This window comes from Mastigoproctus giganteus, chromosome 8, assembly GCF_048544385.1.
Source record: "Mastigoproctus giganteus isolate SK-2022 chromosome 8, ASM4854438v1, whole genome shotgun sequence".
Taxonomy (NCBI): Eukaryota; Metazoa; Arthropoda; class Arachnida; order Uropygi; family Thelyphonidae; genus Mastigoproctus; species Mastigoproctus giganteus.
The window spans coordinates 92,720,313-92,739,315 of NC_143582.1; the positions used below are offsets into that span (position 1 = coordinate 92,720,313).

The 19,003-nt window shown below is 39.3% G+C and overlaps 1 protein-coding gene across 1 annotated transcript in view; it reads left to right on the plus strand.

Annotated features, from left to right (window-relative positions):
- The window catches only part of LOC150081718 (uncharacterized), a 1,674,628-nt gene that overhangs the window by 702,350 nt on the left and 953,275 nt on the right, over positions 1-19,003 (plus strand). Inside the window, exon 13 of the mRNA XM_090378825.1 lies at positions 14,886-15,083. Coding sequence (XP_090234951.1) covers positions 14,886-15,083 — 198 coding nt within the window. The remainder of the gene's footprint in view (positions 1-14,885; positions 15,084-19,003) is intronic.

Sequence of the window (19,003 nt, forward strand, 5' to 3'; positions counted from 1 at the left end):
TATCCTCAACAATTTCTCCTCCACTTTCCTCTCAGTTATTAGAAAATCATCTAGCTCACTGCCAATGTTTACTTCACTTACGACATTCCCCTTCCTGAATAACTCCTCATGTGTGAAAGTAGATGCAAAATACTTGTTTAGATTGTTAGCCATATGAGCAGGATCTTCAACTGTTGAACCATCAATATCCAGTGGACCAATTTGATTCATCCCTTTCCTTCTTGAGTTTAAATAGGTAAAGAACTCTTTTCTGTTTTTCTTTGCATCCTTTGCCAAGGATTTCTCATAATCTGCCTTTGCCTGCCTAATCTCCTTTGTGACTTGGTTACAGACCAACTTATATCTATCATAGGCTTCCATGTCACCCATTAATTTGTATGTATCCCATGTATTTTTCTTCTCTGCCATATGTCTCATTAGTTGATCTGACAACCATTTAGGCCTGAACATTGAACAATATTTCTTGGTTGGTATGTAAAGCCTGGTAGCTTCCAAGATTAGTTCCTTGAATGCGTCCCATTTTGAATTTGCTGTTGGTAACATCATCAGTTGGTCCCACTGTATAGAATTTAAATACTGTCTCAGACCATCATAGTCGCCTTTACGAAAGCAATAACCCTTTCATTTACCCCTAATGGTAGTTACCTCTTTGAATAAATCCCACTTCAGCACACTGTGATCACTGCCACTAGTGGTTCATTTACCTGCAGATTCTTAATGCATGAAGAATCTCTACTGATAATCAAATCAAGAGTATTACTCCCTCTAGTTGCCTCCCGAACATGCTGATGCAGAAAACAATCATCCAATAAATCCACAAAAGCCTTGCTAGTGTGTGAGTGACCAGCCCCCAAATTCCAGTCAATATCTGGGAAATTAAAATCCCCCATTATGAGACTCTCTGATTTACTGGCCCATTCTATTTCCCTGTACAGTATCTTATTATACTCATCAGAGTCATTAGGCCTATAGCACACTCCTACTCTCAATTTTGATTTACCTATGCTTATGTCACACCAAATTGACTCGACACTGCCCTGTCCATCGATGTCGACTGGCTTCACTTCCTTGGATTTTATGTGTTTCTTAACTAATAGCATAACCCCTCCTCCTTTCCTATCCTGTCTATCCTTTCTGTAGACGTTGTACTCCCCAAATTCCAGTTCTGCATTCCTTATATCTGTGTGACACCACGTCTCTGATATCCCAACAATATCTGCCTTTGATGTTTTGAGCAATACCTAAAATTCATCAAATTTATTTACTAAACTCCTAGCATTGGTGTACACGCAAGTATACATGCACCTGTTTCTTTTCTTAGCTACCCTAACACAACCCATGTGTTTACTTGTACTGCAGGTGCCTCCGTAGCCAGGTGGGAACGAGCAGCAGCAGCCGCAGTGCGTAGCACACGCTTCTTGATTAGACCGGGGTTCGAGCCCGTCACCACCAAATACGGAGGATGCGGAAAGGTCAGGGAATGACCACCGCGTATCCTGGAGCAATATGGCTTTAGTTGCTAATGCTCCTAAAAAAAATCCAAACAACAACTTGTACCGCAATGACTTCCAGCAGTCTCTGAAATATCCTGCATCTTGTTTTTCAGGCTTCTGCTCATTCCAATAGAAGCAGTGCAAGAATCTCTTTCACCTCTGCCAGTGGCTACTGTTAATCTATTAGTCTTTGTCTCCCCCAAAGCTAACAGTTTTCCGACCCACCTAACACTGCCTCGATAGCATCAGCAAATATTCTTGCACCCTTTCTATTTCAGTGTATCCCATCCCTGTAGAAGCAATCTCTCCTGTTAACAAGTACAGTCCAGGCTGAAAAAAATTCTACCCCTTGAGCCTTGCACAATCTTTCCAGGGCCGAATTGATCGACAAGGCTCTCATCATATACTCCCTCGTATCGTGTCTGTGCAGAATTGCAGACACTTTCAAATTTAACCCTACTTCACAGCTTTTTTTCAACAGTGACTTGTACTTGTTAAGTAATTCCGCTGGTCTCCTACTCTTAATATCATTAGTGCCAACGTGTACAACTATATCACCTTTTGTGCCCTTAAAAGATGATATCCGCTCTACAACGTCATCAACCTTTGCCTCCTGCAGACATACCCTGCTCCTGTTCCACCTATCCTTTTTACAAAGCATGTTCCCCGTTTTCCCTGACAATAGAGTCACAAACAACTATTAGTTCTTGTGGGACCAGCGCATTCTGCCTTGAGGGTTGCCACTGTGTTGCGTGATGATCAAGTGCAAGCTCTGGTGTTGATGTGGGCAGCTGAGAGCCTGATGGTCCCCTCATTTCAGATCCTTCGAGGACATCCACCCTGTCCTTCAAGGTCTCATATAGGCCCATAACAACGCTGAGTTGTCGCCTGATTTCCTTACATCGCGCGCGCGCGCGCACACACACACACACACACACACACAAAGACATCCCCCATGGCAATATCATGTCCCGTACCCGATTGCTCCACAAACATCATGCAAGCAGTGCGTTTTAAAAAGCTGTGATTCAGAGGGCAATTGCCCCCCTCAGTTGTCCCCTGAGCCACAGCACTCCCATTAGCTTGAGCCTTTTGCTTTGCTGCTCTGGTCTGAGTCATGATTTTGATTTAATTTCAATAAAATTTCAATTTCAGTTCAAAATTATAATCCTAAACTTGTATCCCAACACAGTTATAAAGTATATATATTTTTCAGTATCGAGTATTATCTACGAGTTCCGTTTATATAACTTCCGTATCAAGTTATGTATTAATTAATTATGTTATGTTTTTAATCTAAGTCGTTATATGTATTTAGTTAAAAGTATAATTTAATTGACAATGAAGTTTAACAAGATTAATAGAATTACTGATTAATTGACAATATTATATTATATACTATACTAAGCTTATGCTATCTAGTTCGGGATATAACGTTGTGTCATATAACAATGGCGGCAAGTTACGAACGGTAAATCTACGGACACTTCTGTATCAAGTTATGTATTAATTATTTGTTACGTTTGTACTCTAAGTCGTTATATATATATAGTTAAAAGTACAATTTAATTGACAATGAAGTTTAACAAGATTAATAGATTTACTGATTAATTGACAATATTATATTATGCACTATACTATACAAAGCTAATGCTATCGAATTCCGGATATGCTGTATCGTGTTACAATGGCGGTAATTACGAACGGTAGTTCTACGGACTCTTAAGTATTGATTAACTTCCAAATCTCGCTGTCTCAATTTAGAATAAACTAAGGATCCTGACTAGGTGTATAGCTACTTACAGATAATAATTTGATATAACAATTGGTTAATAAATCGGCTAAATACGGTTAAAAACCTCTCGTTCAACGGAGCTGCAATTTGTAACACGTGGATTTGATACCGTTACCGATACTAAGTAATACCCACAAAATCTCTATCAAGTTAAACTTTAAACTAAGTATCGTAACTAGGAATATAAAACTACTCTAGAAAATAAGTAAATATGCCAATTTAAGCTAATAAAACAAAAAAATAAATCAGAAAAAACTTCTCTTCTCCAGGAGCTGCAAAATAGCTGCGGCCGCACAGGCTACTCTCGAACCCAACTTCGAGAGTTGCCATATGTCTCATTAGTTCATCTGACATCCATTTAGGCCTAAACCTTGAACAATATTTCTTAGTTGGTATGTAAAGCCTAGTAACTTCCAAGATAAGTTCTTTGAATGCTTCCCATTTTGAATTTGCTGTTGGTAACATTATCGGTTGGTCCCACTGTATAGAATTTAAATACTGTCTCATACCATCGTAGTCGCCTTTACGAAAGCAAAAACCCTTCCCTTTACCCCTGATGGTAGTTACCTCTTTGAGTAAGTCCCACTTCAGCACACTGATATCAATATTGCCTTGACACTTGTCTAGGTCTACTCTCCTCCCAGTTATACTTGTATGATGCAGGAACTGGATAACCTTGTTCTGAAATTGCCATCTCCTTTCTGTTTAATGGGCATCTTTCATTATGGCATTCTTCTCCTGCCGACAGATGAGGACACCTCATTGAAATGCTATTTGACCGACAGAATTTAACATCATTGCACCTACTTCTACTTACATACATTTTCACACATGGTCAACTTCTGCAATTGGTCTTTCAATTTGCCCTCCTATCCTCTTCACATGTATCAAATTGACCGTACTTGAAAATCTTCTCAACAGCAATCACTATGCAATAATATGCAGAATTCAGACCTTCCACTTCATAACAGCACTCTCAAATGAAATGGAAATTTTCCAAACAGATTAGACAACATACACTAACCATGTCAGGGGCTCATATCTGGTGAATATGTACTTGACACACCCAGGGTCCTGAGCTAGATATCGTCATTCTTCTCTTTCTTGGTGATTCCCTTCTACTTCTGACCCTTGTTCTCTCTCTCTCTCTCTCTCTCTCTCTCTCTCTCTCTCTCTCTGTGTCAGGGTAATTCAGAAATTTTTTTTTTTGTATGGTGCAGCATAAACCTCAGGCTTCCCTGCACCATACTACTACTACTAATAATAATAATGTCTCTTTTGATGATCATTATTGAGTCTTGTACTATTGATACTGTTACCAATCATATTACAACCCAAATTCCAACAGCTGTGACAACTACCATTCCTCAATCTCAAATGATAAGCCGTTGACATACCAATCAGTGGTGGAATGAGGAATGTAACAAAGCAAAAAAAAAAATGCCATTTATAACCCGTTATTCCAAAAAATTAAAGCCATAACTGAGAAATTGAAACCCAGCTTTAAACTGTCATCAACCTTATAACCAGCCACCCTCACTTATGAACAGCAAGAATCTGTATCCACCTCAAAGAGCAGTGCTGCTGGCTTTGATGGGATTTACTATATCATTCTCAAACAACTAAATCAGAATTCATTATACTCACTGTTGCACTTTTTTTTTCAATAGGATTTTCTCTGAACATACATTTCATAGTTTCTGGTGTCACTCCTACATAATTACAAGCCCCAAACCAGCAAAAGATCATTTTGTTCCCTCATGTCTACAGATTGATTTCACTTACCAATTGCTTGAGCAAAACCCAGTAAAAAATAATATACCAGTGGTTCCTTCTGGTATGTTGAAACACGAAATGTAACCAGTAACAATTATTTTTGGCTTTAGGAAAAATTGGTCATCCTTAGATCTCATTGTAAAGGCAGAATCATTTCAGAAATACATTCATTCGAAATCAACGTCTATTCATGGTATGCCTTGATATAGAGAAAGCTTTTGATATCGTGTGGTGCTATGGCATCCTTGGAGATTTCCATTTTATTGATTTCAGTGGTCATTTACCCTATTTTATTCTAAACTTTCTTCAGCCTAGGTCCTTCCAAGTTCGCTATATCCAGATTCTCTCTCTCTCGAACTACAAGAAGGAGTTCCACATTATTTGCAATATGAATAAACAACATTACAAACAGTATTCCAAAAACACTGTTGATTTTTATGACTCTGCTGAAGAGTAGCATTAGTAATGGCATATGATTTAAAAAAAAAGAAATAAAAAGCACCTCCCATTTCACTTATTTATTCCCTCCAATAGTTTGCCTACTTCTTCCTTGAAAATTGGCGCATTATAGCCTCAGTTGCTGATGCGCCAATAAAACCCAAACCCAAACTTTTCCTTGAATTTATTTATGCTATTAACTTCCACAATGACAAATGGAAGTTTGTTTCAGCAATCAACTACTCGCTAAAGACAAATTTTTGCTCATTTATTGTGCAACTGTCTTTCCTCAATTTGAATTTATTCCCTCAAGTGCACCATCTGAGAAAGAAGAAGAATCCCATTAGCATTGAGCTTGTTCAAACCATTTAAAGCCTTAAACACCTCGTTCAGATCACCTCACAGGTGCTTAGTCTCCGGATGCTGCAATTTGCAGAACTAAAGCCTTTCTTGTTAAGAGCATCTCTTTGTTCCCCTCACCAATCTTGTTGCCCTTCTCTGTACTTGTTCCAGCAGCTCTACATCCTACTTCAAATGAGACCTGCAGACCTGTATGCAGTACTCAAGGTGTGGCTTGAGCATAGCCTTATACAAAGCGATAATCACCTCCTTATCCCTGGTAGCAAAATTCTGTATATATCACTGACAAAACTCCATGAGCAAGTCCTGGAAGCCTGTCTTTACTGCTCAGAGAACTTCATATCTGATTGCACAAGTACCATAGGTTTTTTTCATTCTTCCCTACCCCAAGTGTAGTATCATGCAGTTGGTATGTTACTTTGCCGTGATTGCTCCTCATATGCAGTACTTTGTATTTGTCAATGTTAAACTTTGGTGGTTGCCACTTCGCAGACCATCTGCCTAACTTTTCTAGATCCTGTTGCAGTAGCATACTGTCATTAACAATCCTGCCAACCTTTGTATCATCTGCAAACTTGGACATTAAGCCTGACATACCTTCATCACTATCATTGATAAAAATAGAAAACAACAATTGGCCCAACACTGAACTGTGGGAGACTCCACTAACAACATTAGTCCATGAAGAGCAGTGTCCATTGATTATCACTCTGTCTTCTTCTATTCAACTATCCCTTTATCCATAGCAGCAATGTGCCCTTAATGCTACACTGCTCCAATTTGTACCACAATCTTTTATATGCAACTGTATCAAAAGGATTTCCTGAAATCCAAGTATATAAAATCAAAATAATTTTTGCATCCACTTCCTTTGTGACCACATTGTAGTATCCAGTCAAATTGATCAGACAAGATTTCCACTTAACAAGCCCATGCTGTGTCTGAACTATAGCTGCAGTCTTGTCTAGATAATCATTCATTATTTCTTTAACGAGTGACTCCATTATTTTCATTGGAACAGAAATTAAACTAACAGATCTGTAATTACTCGTGTCACCCTTTGATCACATTGTGAATTGGGGATACATTTGCACTTCTCCAGTCCGTGGGGACCTCCCCTGAATCCATGGGATACTCTTATAATTATGGCCGAGGGTTTGCTTAGTTCCTTTGCTTCCTCCCTTAATATAATTGGATAGATCCCATCCACCCCAGGTACCTTTCTGATCTTCAAGGACATAGACACTGGACCCTCAAGAATATGGAAGAGAAACTTCAACAGTTTCTCTTACACTTTCCTTTGCCCCGAGTGCCAAGCGTTCCATGGCCAAGTGATTTCTAGTGCATTTCTAAAAGCGATTTCTGCCAAGAGAATTTGAGCGAACAGATTCTATTTTTTGTTTCAAAAACCGTTTTCTTGATTTTATTTGTATATCAGAGTAGCACTTTTTCTCTACAAGAAGTGGGGAAAAGCCCAGAAAGAGAATCCACCTTTGTATTTCTTTTTTCTATAAATACTAATTACTAACTCAGCCGCTTGGTCACCTCGTGGCACTGCTCCTGCCTCCCCGTGGCGGGGCTGGTAACCTGGGTGGAAAAGAAACCACCAGGGCCCAAAGGAGCCATCATGGATTCTACAAATTTTCCACGCTTTGAGCCTTCAAGCTCAAGGCAAGAATACTGTCATGAAGACAAGGAAAATAGTCAACCTAAAAGGCTTCAAACAGAAGCACACTGTTCAGACATTCCTAATTTTTTGGTGATACACTCTGTCTACTGAGCCTGTGGGTAAGTTCTCCATTCATGATTCAAAGACATCTAGAATATATTGCAGGATCACCAAAAATGGTAAAGCGACTACAATCCAGAGATCTCCTGATTGAAACAGCCACCACCAAACATTTGGAGTGGCTATTAAAGACAACGACATTTGGTGGGTTGCTAGTATCTGTTACTCCCTACAATACCTTAAATTCATCAAAAGGCATCATCACAGAATAGGACTTAATTACAGTGTCTGAGTAGGAATTAGTACAAGAACTTAGCAATCAAAAGGTAATCAGTGCTAAAAGAATAATGACAAAAAAAGATGGAAATCTCATTCCAACTCGTTCCATCATTTTAACTTTTAGTACTCCTGATTTGCCATCCTCAGTAAAAGCTGGATATTTAAACTGCCAAATTTGTCCATACATCCCGAATCCTTTTCGCTGTTTTAAATGCCAGAAATATGGCCATTCACAGCAGGCATGCAGAGGTGACGCCATCTGTCCTATTTGTGGAGCAAAAGATCATACACAGGCAGATTGTCCAGCTGCAATTCCCATTTGCCTCATCTGCAAAGGCAATCACCCCGCCTTTTCTTAATCATTTGAAATGTGGAAAACAGGTAGGAAAATCCAAAAATACAAAGTAGAACATAAACTCACATATCCTGAGGCACGCAGACAAATAATGTTGACCATGCCAAGTCCATCTTATGCCTCTCGAACCTGAAGTTTTCATACAACTGCAATTCAAACAGATGTGTCAATACCGCCCAACATCTCACTAGCTAATTGGGTTAAAGCAACCTTTTCAACCACTGGAAAAGAAAATTCTAAAACTAAAACCAGCAATGCCACCAACACTCCAATTAGTATCCCAACTCATACTGTGACAGTCTCAAATGACACAGAAAAATTGAAACCCAATAAAGACTGTAAGGAAACTGATTCACCAACCGACACTATGAAAGTGGATATACACCCAAATTATGAAGAACCTGTCCTAGAACTCCATGCAAATGACACTATGGATACCGGATGCCCCTTATTCTCAAAAAAAGACTCGGAAAAAATGCCCTGCATACAAAAATCATTCAGTTGAATTATCCTCAGCCAAACCAAAATAATGCCTAACATCATACAGTGGAATTGTAGAGGACTAAGCAGCCATTCTGATGACTTAAGGGATTTAATTTCTCAGTTTAATCCCATGGATGCCTACAGGAAACATTCTTGTCACCCCAAGTTTTGCCGAAATTCTCAAATTTTATGATATACGACGAGATAGAATCCCAGAGTCTCCTGCCCGTGGAGGAGTAGCCATTCTTGTAAATTCTAACATACCATCCAGACCGATCCAATTAAGAACCACCCTAGAAGCTGTGGCAGCTCGGATTGCAGTTGGTATTTCAGTTACCATTGTTTCGATTTATATTGCATCATCTCTACCACTTGCCCTATCAGAACCTGAAAACCTCATTGCACAACTTCCAACTCCAGTTTGTCTTTTCAGTGACTTTAATGGACACCATCCATTGTGGGGATCAGCTACAATGAACAGAAAAGGCAAATTGATTGAGTAATTTATAAATAATGATGATCTAAAATTATTAAATTCTGGATCTCCTACCTACAGCATCTACTTCTCAAATTGACTTGTCAGTTTGCTCACCTTCCATTTTTCCAATCATGACATGGTCTATATTAAACAGATCCTTTTAACCGTGATCACTTTACATTCATTTGCTCCTTACAAACAGGGGTAACACCAAATCCTGATCAACGATCCTCTTGGAAGTTTAAAAAGGCGAACTGGGATGGCTGTTCTGCTCAAATACATCTAGACAGACTTTACGTTAAAAAAGAACCTATTGATGATGTAAATACTTATATCATCGATCAGATTCTGACTGCCGCAAATACCTACATTCCAAAATCCAAGACATATCGCAATCACTGAAATCACTGGTGGAATGCAGATTGCTTCACTGCCAAACAAGAAAAAAACTGAGCTTGGAATAATTTCCATAAGAATCCCACCACTAATAACCTCATTGCTTATAAAAGGCTTAAAGCAAAAGCAAGGCAAATTAGAAGGAAAGTGAAACAAGACTCTTGGATTGCTTTTCCTCAACATTTACAAAAGACACCTACACACGCCTCATCTGGAAAAGAATACAGCCACTAAATGGGAAATCCACTCGTATGCCCTCTCCAATACTTCATTGGAAAGGGAAAGACCTATCTACAGCTGAAGAAGTTGCTAATGCACTTGCTGAATCATTTGCTACAATCTCTGCTTCTGTCTCCTATCGGTCCACATTTCAGAACATCAAAGATAGTGCAGAACGATATAAAATCAACTTTTTCATGCACCGTTCTTTCCCGTACAACCAACCCTTTACATTCATAGAACTTCAAGAATCGCTAAACAGATCCTCAAATAGTGCCGCAGGCCCAGATGGAGTTCATTACATTATGCCGAAGCATTTAATTGAAGAAGATTTGAGTACCATGTTAATCTTTTATAATCGGATATTCTTTGTAAATGCCTATCCTTCTTCCTGGCATCATTCTTTCATTTTTGCCTTACCAAAACTAGGAAAAGATCATTCCTGTGTTGAACATTATAGGCCAATATCTCTTACGAGCTCCCTGGGTAAAATTTTTGAAAGGATGGTTCATACTAGGCTTACTTACATCCTGGAGTCACAGAATCTCTTTCCAGATCATCAGTATGGCTTTCGGAAGAATAGATCAACGCTGGACGTGCTTATCAAAGCTGAATCTCATATCTGCAATGCCTTTGTCATGAAACAACATCTAGTCATGGTCAACCTAGATCTTGAAAAGGCATTTGACACTACATGGCATCATAGGATTATTATGGACCTTTACCACTTGGGGCTCAGGGGCCATTTGCCGAAAATAATTCAAAATTTTCTGCAATTGCATTCTTTTCAGGTCCGATATAAAAATGTACTCTCTGCATCTCACATTCAGGAAGGAGTCCCATAGGGATCGATACTTAGTCCAACACTATTTTCAATCCGAGTTAGCAGCATAACACGAGATATCCCAAAAACCGTTGAAACTTACATGTACACAGATGACCTTACAATTTCTTGTCAGTCTCAAAGTATGAACACCATTGAACGGCAGCTCCAACTTGCCATTACCAAAATACAGTCGTGGACTTCACGGAATGGCTACAGACTATCAAAGAAATGCACTCTCACCCACTTTTGCAAGAAACGAGCTCTCCATCCCGATCTGAAACTACAAATAAACAATTTCCAATCCCGCTTGTAAGTACTGTTAAATTCGTTGGAGTGATATTAGATAGCAGGCTGAACTTCCAAGCTCACATCTCTCATTTAAGAAATACATATCTAAAGTATCTGAATATACTGCGATCAGTCTCGGCTATGTCATGGGGTGCCAATCGGTATACTCTACTGCATCTTTATAGAACTTTAATCCGTTCATGGCTAGATTATTGTTATCCGGTCTATGACTCTGCCAGGAGCACTACTTTACAAAGTCTAAATATTGTCCAACACAGTGCTCTCAGGACTGTGTTGGGTGCTTTTAGGACTTCTCCAATCCAGAGTCTTTATATTGAAGCACATGATCCTCCATTACATCTTCGTAGGAAATCATTACTGCTCCACTATGTTGCTAAGATCCAGAGTCTTCCATCTCACCCCAGTTGGGAGTATGTTTATAATACTCTGTGGGATTTGTTATATGAAAGCAAGCCTAATGAAAACAGACCTGCTTCACTCAGGATTAAAGAGCTTTCTAAGAGTTGGAATATCAATTTAAGCGATATTTTTCAGGACACAGCTGCACCTGTTCCATCTTGGACATACGTTTCTTCCTCCCATGACACACATTTTCTGGAGTGGGGTAAGAATACTGTACCTTCCTTTAATATCAGGCAGTTGTACTTAGCTCACACTACTCTGAACTCCCATGCCTGAAAAGTCTATACTGACAGATCAAAAACAGCCAGTACGGTTGGTGCTGCTACAGTTTTTCCTTCTCTAACAGTTACTGCCTCACTACCATTAGTCTGCAGCATCTTCACAGCCGAATTACATGCCATCAAATTAGCACTTAGTAAAATTATTGAACTTTCCATCTCATCTGCCATAATTTACACTGACTCGCTCAGTGCTGTTTCTGCCATAAGGAAGAATTTCTCATCTTCTCATCCCACCACCGGCGCCTCCATAGCCAGGTGGGAAGGAGCAGCAGTGCATAGCACACACTTCTTGATTAGACTGGGGTTCGAGCCCGTCGCCACCAAATACGGAAGATGCGGAAAGGTCAGGGAATGACCACCATATATCCCGGAGCAATATGGCCTTAGTTGCTAATGCTCCTAAAACCCAAATAACAACAACAACAAATAATAACATCTCATCCCACCTTGAAACACTTTCATTCTTAGCCATTTTCCTGCAGTGTGTCCAATCAGTCAATCAGTCTTTTCTGGATCCCTGGCCATTCTGGTATTCCGGGAAATGAAAGTGCAGACCTCGCAGCTAAACATCCTCAACCGGCTGTCCCAGAACATCCTCAGGTTCCTTACACTGATTATAAGCCTGTTATTTGCAAAGCAAGTTACAACAACTGGTCACAGATCTGGAAAAGTAACACCAACAATAAACTTTACCAGATAAAGTAAGAACCAAAGCTGTGACTCTCAGGCTTTCGACAAAACACGAGAGGAAGTGATACTGGCAAGACTCAGAATTGGACACACTCATCATACCCATCTGTTCCTGCTACTGGGAGAAGATCCACCCCAGTGTTCATCCTGTGACAGTCCATTTACTGCTAGGCATTTCCTCTTTGATTGTTCCTTATATTCAACCATACGGTCAAACACTTTTCAGTCAGTCTCTAGGTTGAACCTCACATGATTTAACTCATATCCTGGGAAATGAAGCAAACATAAAAGAACTTGTAATCTATTTAAAATGTATTGGCTTGTATAGGAGTATTTAATTTAACATCTACAGCGGTATATTTCAACTAAATAAACTATGAGCAGACACAATTTGGCCTCAGTAGCCCTTGTTTTGTTAAGCCAAACAACAATAACAACCACCGCTTTCCTTTCAGTTATTACAAAATCATTTAAATTCCTGTTAGCGTTTGATAAATGTCTGGTCTCCACATGGTTTGAGTGTTGATGATCCTGCTTAGATAGCTGACAAACGGAACGAGTATTTTGCCTCTACAACATTCACATATGAAGAATTCTGTAGGCTGGTGGAGGACAGAAGCTTATTAAACTATAACTGGGAGCTTAATGATTTTGTAATAACAGAGAGCAATGTGCAGGAGAAATTGTTGAAGTTAAACATAAGAAAGGCACCTGGCATGGATGGGATCTATCAATTTCTATTAAAGGAAGCGGCAAAGGAAGTAATCAAACCCTTAGCCATAATTATGAGAGCATCCTTGGGTTAAAAGTGAAGTCCCCTCAGACTGGAGATGTGTAAATGTATCCCCAATTCACACAGGGAGATCAAAGGGTGACACGAGTAGTAGTAGTAGTAGTAGTGGCATGTGATGCAAGAAAGCAAATGTATGAGCTTATGCAGCATAGCCAACAAAAAAAAAAAAAAAAAAAAAAAAAATCACACCATTCTCTCCAAATGCCTGTCCAGTTCCTCCTTAAATTTATTCAACCTATCAACTTCCACAACGACAGATGGAAGTTTGTTCCAGCAATTAACCACCCGCTGGCTAAAGGCAAATTTCCGCACATCTATTCTACATCTGTCTTTTCTTAATTTGAATTTATGCCCCCTTAGGTTCGTAATCTGAACAAGTGGAAGGATCCCATCAGAATTCAGCGTGCTCAACCCATTCAAGGCCTTATATACCTCAATCAGATCACCGCGCAGGTGCATAGTCTCCAGCCACTGCAATTTGCAGAACTTAAGCCTCTCTTGGAAAGAGGATCCCTTCATTCCCCTCACCAATCTTGTTGCCCTTCTCTGTACACGCTCAAGTAAATCTACATCCTTCCTAAAATGAGGCCTCCAGACCTGTATGCAGTACTGAAGGCGTGGCCTGACCATTGCCTTATACAGAGGGATAATCATCTCCTTTTCCCTGCTAGCACAATTCCTATATATCATTGACAAAACCCCATGACCTGCCCTGTAATTACAGACCCGTTAGTTTAACTTCTGTTCCAGGGAAAATAATGGAGTCACTGGTTAAAGAAGCATTGCAGGATCATCTAGACAAGACTGCAGTAATAATTCATACACAGCATGGGTTTGTTAAGGGAAAGTCTTGTCTGACAAATTTGACTGGATACTATGATGTGGTTATCAAGGAACTGGATGCAAAAAATAATTTTGATATCATATACTTGGATTTCAGGATAGTTTTTGATACTGTTGCTAATGGAAGACCAGTGTGCAAATTTGAGCAGTAAGGAATTAAGGGCAAGTTGCTACAATGGATAAAAGGGTGGTTGAGTGGGAGAAGACTGAGAAGGCCACAGCTCTTCGTGCACTAATATTATTAGTGGAGTCCCCCAGGGTTTGGCTTTGGGCCCACTATTGTAGTCACTGTTGTTTTGTATATTTATCAATACTATTGAATGAAAGTATATCGGGCTTAATTCCAAGTTTGCTGATGATACTAAGGTTGGCAGGGTTGTTAATGATGCCATTTCACTTCAATTTACTATGAACTAAAATGGTGCTTTTCAATATGTGAATAAGAATTCATTATTGAAATGATTATTATTATTATTCATTAATGGTGATGTTTGCAATATGATCTTTACCCATTCATTCACTGCCTGAAACATTGCCACACAGAACTTGCTTAACTTTCTGGATAAACAGCAGTACCTGTTTGTTCCTGCACTAACATTTGTAAAAAAAAAAAAAAAAAAAAAACAACAATTGCTGAAAACACCAGTAATTATTTAATTTGTAAAACACATTTTATACATGGTGGATTTTGAAAATAATTTCAAAACATGGATTTTATTTCAGCAAACTCATTTGGAATCTGGAAATATTTTGGTTATAGTGAAACATTTAAAGTAGTATTTGCTATAATAGGACTTAACATGATTTAGTATCTAATGTGGCTTAGGCCATATCATTTAGAAGTGTTTGAAAATTATAACGGATATTTATTATAGTGATAATTCATTGAAAGATGTTTTATTGTAATGTATTCAAATATTATTCTGTATACACACTGTAGGAACAGCAGACACCTCTGCACATTGCAGCTCGATTAGGTAATGTAGATATTGTGGGGCTGTTACTGCAACATGGTGCTGCTGTGGATGCAACTACAAAAGACATGTATACAGCTCTACATATTGCTGCAAAAGAGGGGCAAGAAGAGGTTGCTGCAGTCCTTTTGGAACATGGAGCATCACTCACTGCTACAACAAAGGCAAGTAAAAGAAATGTAACATTTTCATATTATTTTTGAGATTGTTTGTGCGCGTGTGTGTGTATTTTGATAACTTTTCTGCTTACAAACTAAAAGAAGACCCAGCTCAAAGCTTGATGCCATGCTCCAGCAAAAGAAAACATGACATCTTAATGGCAAAGATCTCTGTCCACCAGAGGTAGCAGTTGATGATGGCTCTATTTTCAGGGAAACATATTGTTATAAAGGTTAGCTTGAATAGGAACAGTGTGCATTGTGAGGGGATGATGTAAAGCAGTTATCATCTAAGGACACAAAAAGTTATATTTTAATATACATTGGTACTAATGATATGAGTATTAGTTGAATTTCTTAACAAGTACAGGGAAGTGCTGTGAGAAAGTTATGAGTTAGGAATAAATTTTAAGTGTCTTCAATTCGGCCCAGAAGTGACTGTGCAAGGCTCACTGGATAGAATTTTTTCAACATGGTCTTTGCTTATTTACAGGAGAGACTGTTTTTACAAGGATGGGATATGTTTAAATAGAAGGGGTGTGAGAGTGTTTGCTTTTCTGTCAAGGTAGTATTAGCCAGGAAACTAGCCAGGGGGTTATACACAGGCTAATAGATTTATAGCAGCTACAGGCAGGAGTGAAAGTGATTTTGCGCCTGCTTCTATTGAGACATACAATAGCCTGAACAGTGAGGTGTCAGAGATTATAATACCTGCTGTGGATCATCACAGAACAAGAGAGTAATAAGCAAACCTTTGATGATTAATTATGAGAGCATCCCTGGATTCAGGGGTGGTTCGTATAGATTGTAAGTGTGCAAATGTCTCCCCTATTGACAAAGGGGATATCAGTTGGTGATGTGAGTAATTATAGGCCTGCCAGCTTGACTGTTGTTCAAAGGAAAATAGTGTCAGTGGTTAAAGAGGTAGGTATTGAAGAATCATCTCGACAGGAATTTAATTAATACATCATGTGTTTAATTTGGGTGAAATCAGTCTCTAACCAATCTCATTAGGCGTTATTCCAGAGTAACCAGGAATTGAATACAAATAATAATGCTGACATACTGTATTTAAATCTCAGTAAAGCTTTTGACACTGTTCCGCATTAGTAAAGGCACATGATGCAAGAAAGCAAGCTTATATAGCATCAGCCAAAAAAAAAAAAAAAAAATCTGATTTCACCCATCCACTCACTGCAAACCTTTGTCTAGTTCTGCCTTGAATCTATTTAAGCTATCAACTTCTACAATCACAGATGGAAGTTTGTTCCAGCAATCAACCACACGTTGACTAAAGGCAAACTTCAGCACATCTATCCTATAACTGGCTTTCTTTAATTTGAATTTATACCCTCTCAGGCGATTATTCTGAGCAAGAGGAAGAATCCCATCAGCATTGAATATGCTCAAACCATTCAACACCTTATACACCTCAGTCAGATCACCTCGCAGGTGCCTAGTCTCCAGACACTGTAATTTGTAAAACTTCAGCCTTTCTTTGTAAGAGCAACCCTTTGTTCTAATCACTAATCTTGTTGTCCTTCTCTGCACTCGCTCCAGCAGCTCTACATCCTTCGAAAAATGAGGCCTCCAGACCTGTATATAATACTCAAAGTGTGGCCTTATCCCTGCTAGAAAAATTCCTGTATATCATTGACAAGACACCATGAGCTACTCTTGCAGACCATCTGCTCTGCTCAGAAAACTTCATATCTGCCTGTACAATTATCCCCAGTTCCTTTTTATTCTCTTCCAATGTCAGTGTAGTACCACACAGTTGATACGTTACTCTGAGGTTACTGTTTCTCATATCCAGTACTTTACATTTGTCAATGTTAAACTTCAGTTTCCATGGCCAGGTGGGAAGGAGCAGCAGTGTGTAGCACATGCTTCTTGATTAGACCGGGGTTCGGGCCCATGACCACCGCATATCCCTGGAGCAATATGGCCTTAGTTGCTAATGCTCCTAAAAACCAGATAACAAACAAACAAACCACCTCTCAGCCCATCTGCTCAACTTTTCTAGCTCCTGTTGCAGCAGCATACTGTCATTAACAACCCTGTCAACCTTCATATCGTCTGCAAACTTGGACATTAAGCCTGATATACCATCATCAGTATCATTAATAAATACAGAAAGCAACAGCGGACCCAACACTGAACCCTGAGGGACTCCACTAATAACATTAGTCTACGAAGAGCAGTGTCCATTGATTACCACTCTCTGTCTTGTTCCACTCAGCCATCCTTTTATCCATAGCAGCAGTTTGCCTCTAGTGCCATACTGCTCCATTTTGTGCATTAGTCTTCCATGTGCAACAGTATCAAAAGCCTTTCTAAGATCCAAATATATGATATCAAAGTTATTCCCTGCATCCAGTTCCTTTCTGACCACATCATGGCATCCAATCAAATTGATCAGACAAGACTTCGCCTTAACAAAACCATGCTGAGTCTGAGCTGTAACTGAAGTCTTGTCTAGATGATCCTGCAGTGCTTTTTTAACCAGTGCTTCTATTAACTTCTCTGGAACTGAAGCTAAACTAACAGGTCTGTAATTACTAGTGTCACTCTTTGATCCTCCTTTGTGAATTGGGGTCACATTTGCACATCTCCAGTCCATGGGTACCTCTCCTGAGTCCAAGAAAGCTCTCATAATTATGGCTAAGGGTTTGCTTACTTCCTTTGCTGCCTCCTTTAATACATGACAAAGTACCAAGAAATAAATAGCTAAGACAAACCTTAATGAAATTACAAATTTTTATTTGTGCTCTTTGCATAAAACCAGAAAGAAACTGAATTTGACTAAAATTTTAAATCCAAACTAATAAATAAGACACCTAAGAGAGTAGAAAATTTGCATAAATCTGAGTTAATTTAATTTTCCCAAGAAGGCAGTGTGCCTTTATAGCAGAGAGCTATAAAGGCACAACGTTTACATTGGAAGCATGTTCTGTAAGTTTACTGTTAACAATTTCGTCTCACTCTGCCTGATTGCAATTTAATTGCAAAGTTCTTCTATGTTATTGGATGCAATGCAGCAGCCACTCTGCTTGAAGTCAGATGCTGTAACTTATATCATGGTCCTTTATTAGCTATGGCAGTTAGAAGGATGATTAACAAATTTGAGGAAACTGGGTCCTTTGTTGTTAAGCCTGGAAGGGGAAGGAAGCCTATTTCACCTCAGGTAGCAGAAGAAGTTGCAATGGCTATTGTCGTCTGACTCATGGATACAGCTGCTGGAGCTAGTACAACGCACAGGGAGTAACGAGGCAATTGGATGTCCAATATTCCACTGTGCAGAAAATTATCTGGAAACTAATCCACAGTAGTCTTCCATGCGCTATTATCCATACAAGATCAGTCACCACCAGCAGCAGCAGCTGCAAAGAGATGACCCTGAAAAATAAATGGCATTTGCTCTACCAATCTTGTTGCCTTTCTCTGTACTTGTTCTAGCAACTGTACATCCTTCCTAATACGAGGCATCCAGACCTGTACACAGTACTCAAGGTGTGGTCTGACCCTTGCCTTATATAAAGGGATAATCACCTCCTTGTGTCTGCTAGCAAAATTCCTATATATCATTAATGAAACTTCATGACCTGCTCTGGCAGCCTGTCTGCACTGCTCAGAGAACTTCATAACTGACTGCACAATTACCCCCAGGTCTTTTTCATTCTCCACCTCCCTGAGTGCAGTACCACACAGTTGGTACATTTCTCTTGGGTTACTGCTACACATGTGCAGTACTTGGCATTTGTCAATGTTAAACTTCAGTTGCCACTTCTCAGCCAATCTGCCTAACTTTTCTAGATCCTGTTCCAGTATAATACTGTCTTTACTGTCATTAACAACCCTGTCGACCTTTGTATCATCTGCAAACTTCGACACTAAGCCCGATAAATCTTCATCATTATCATTGA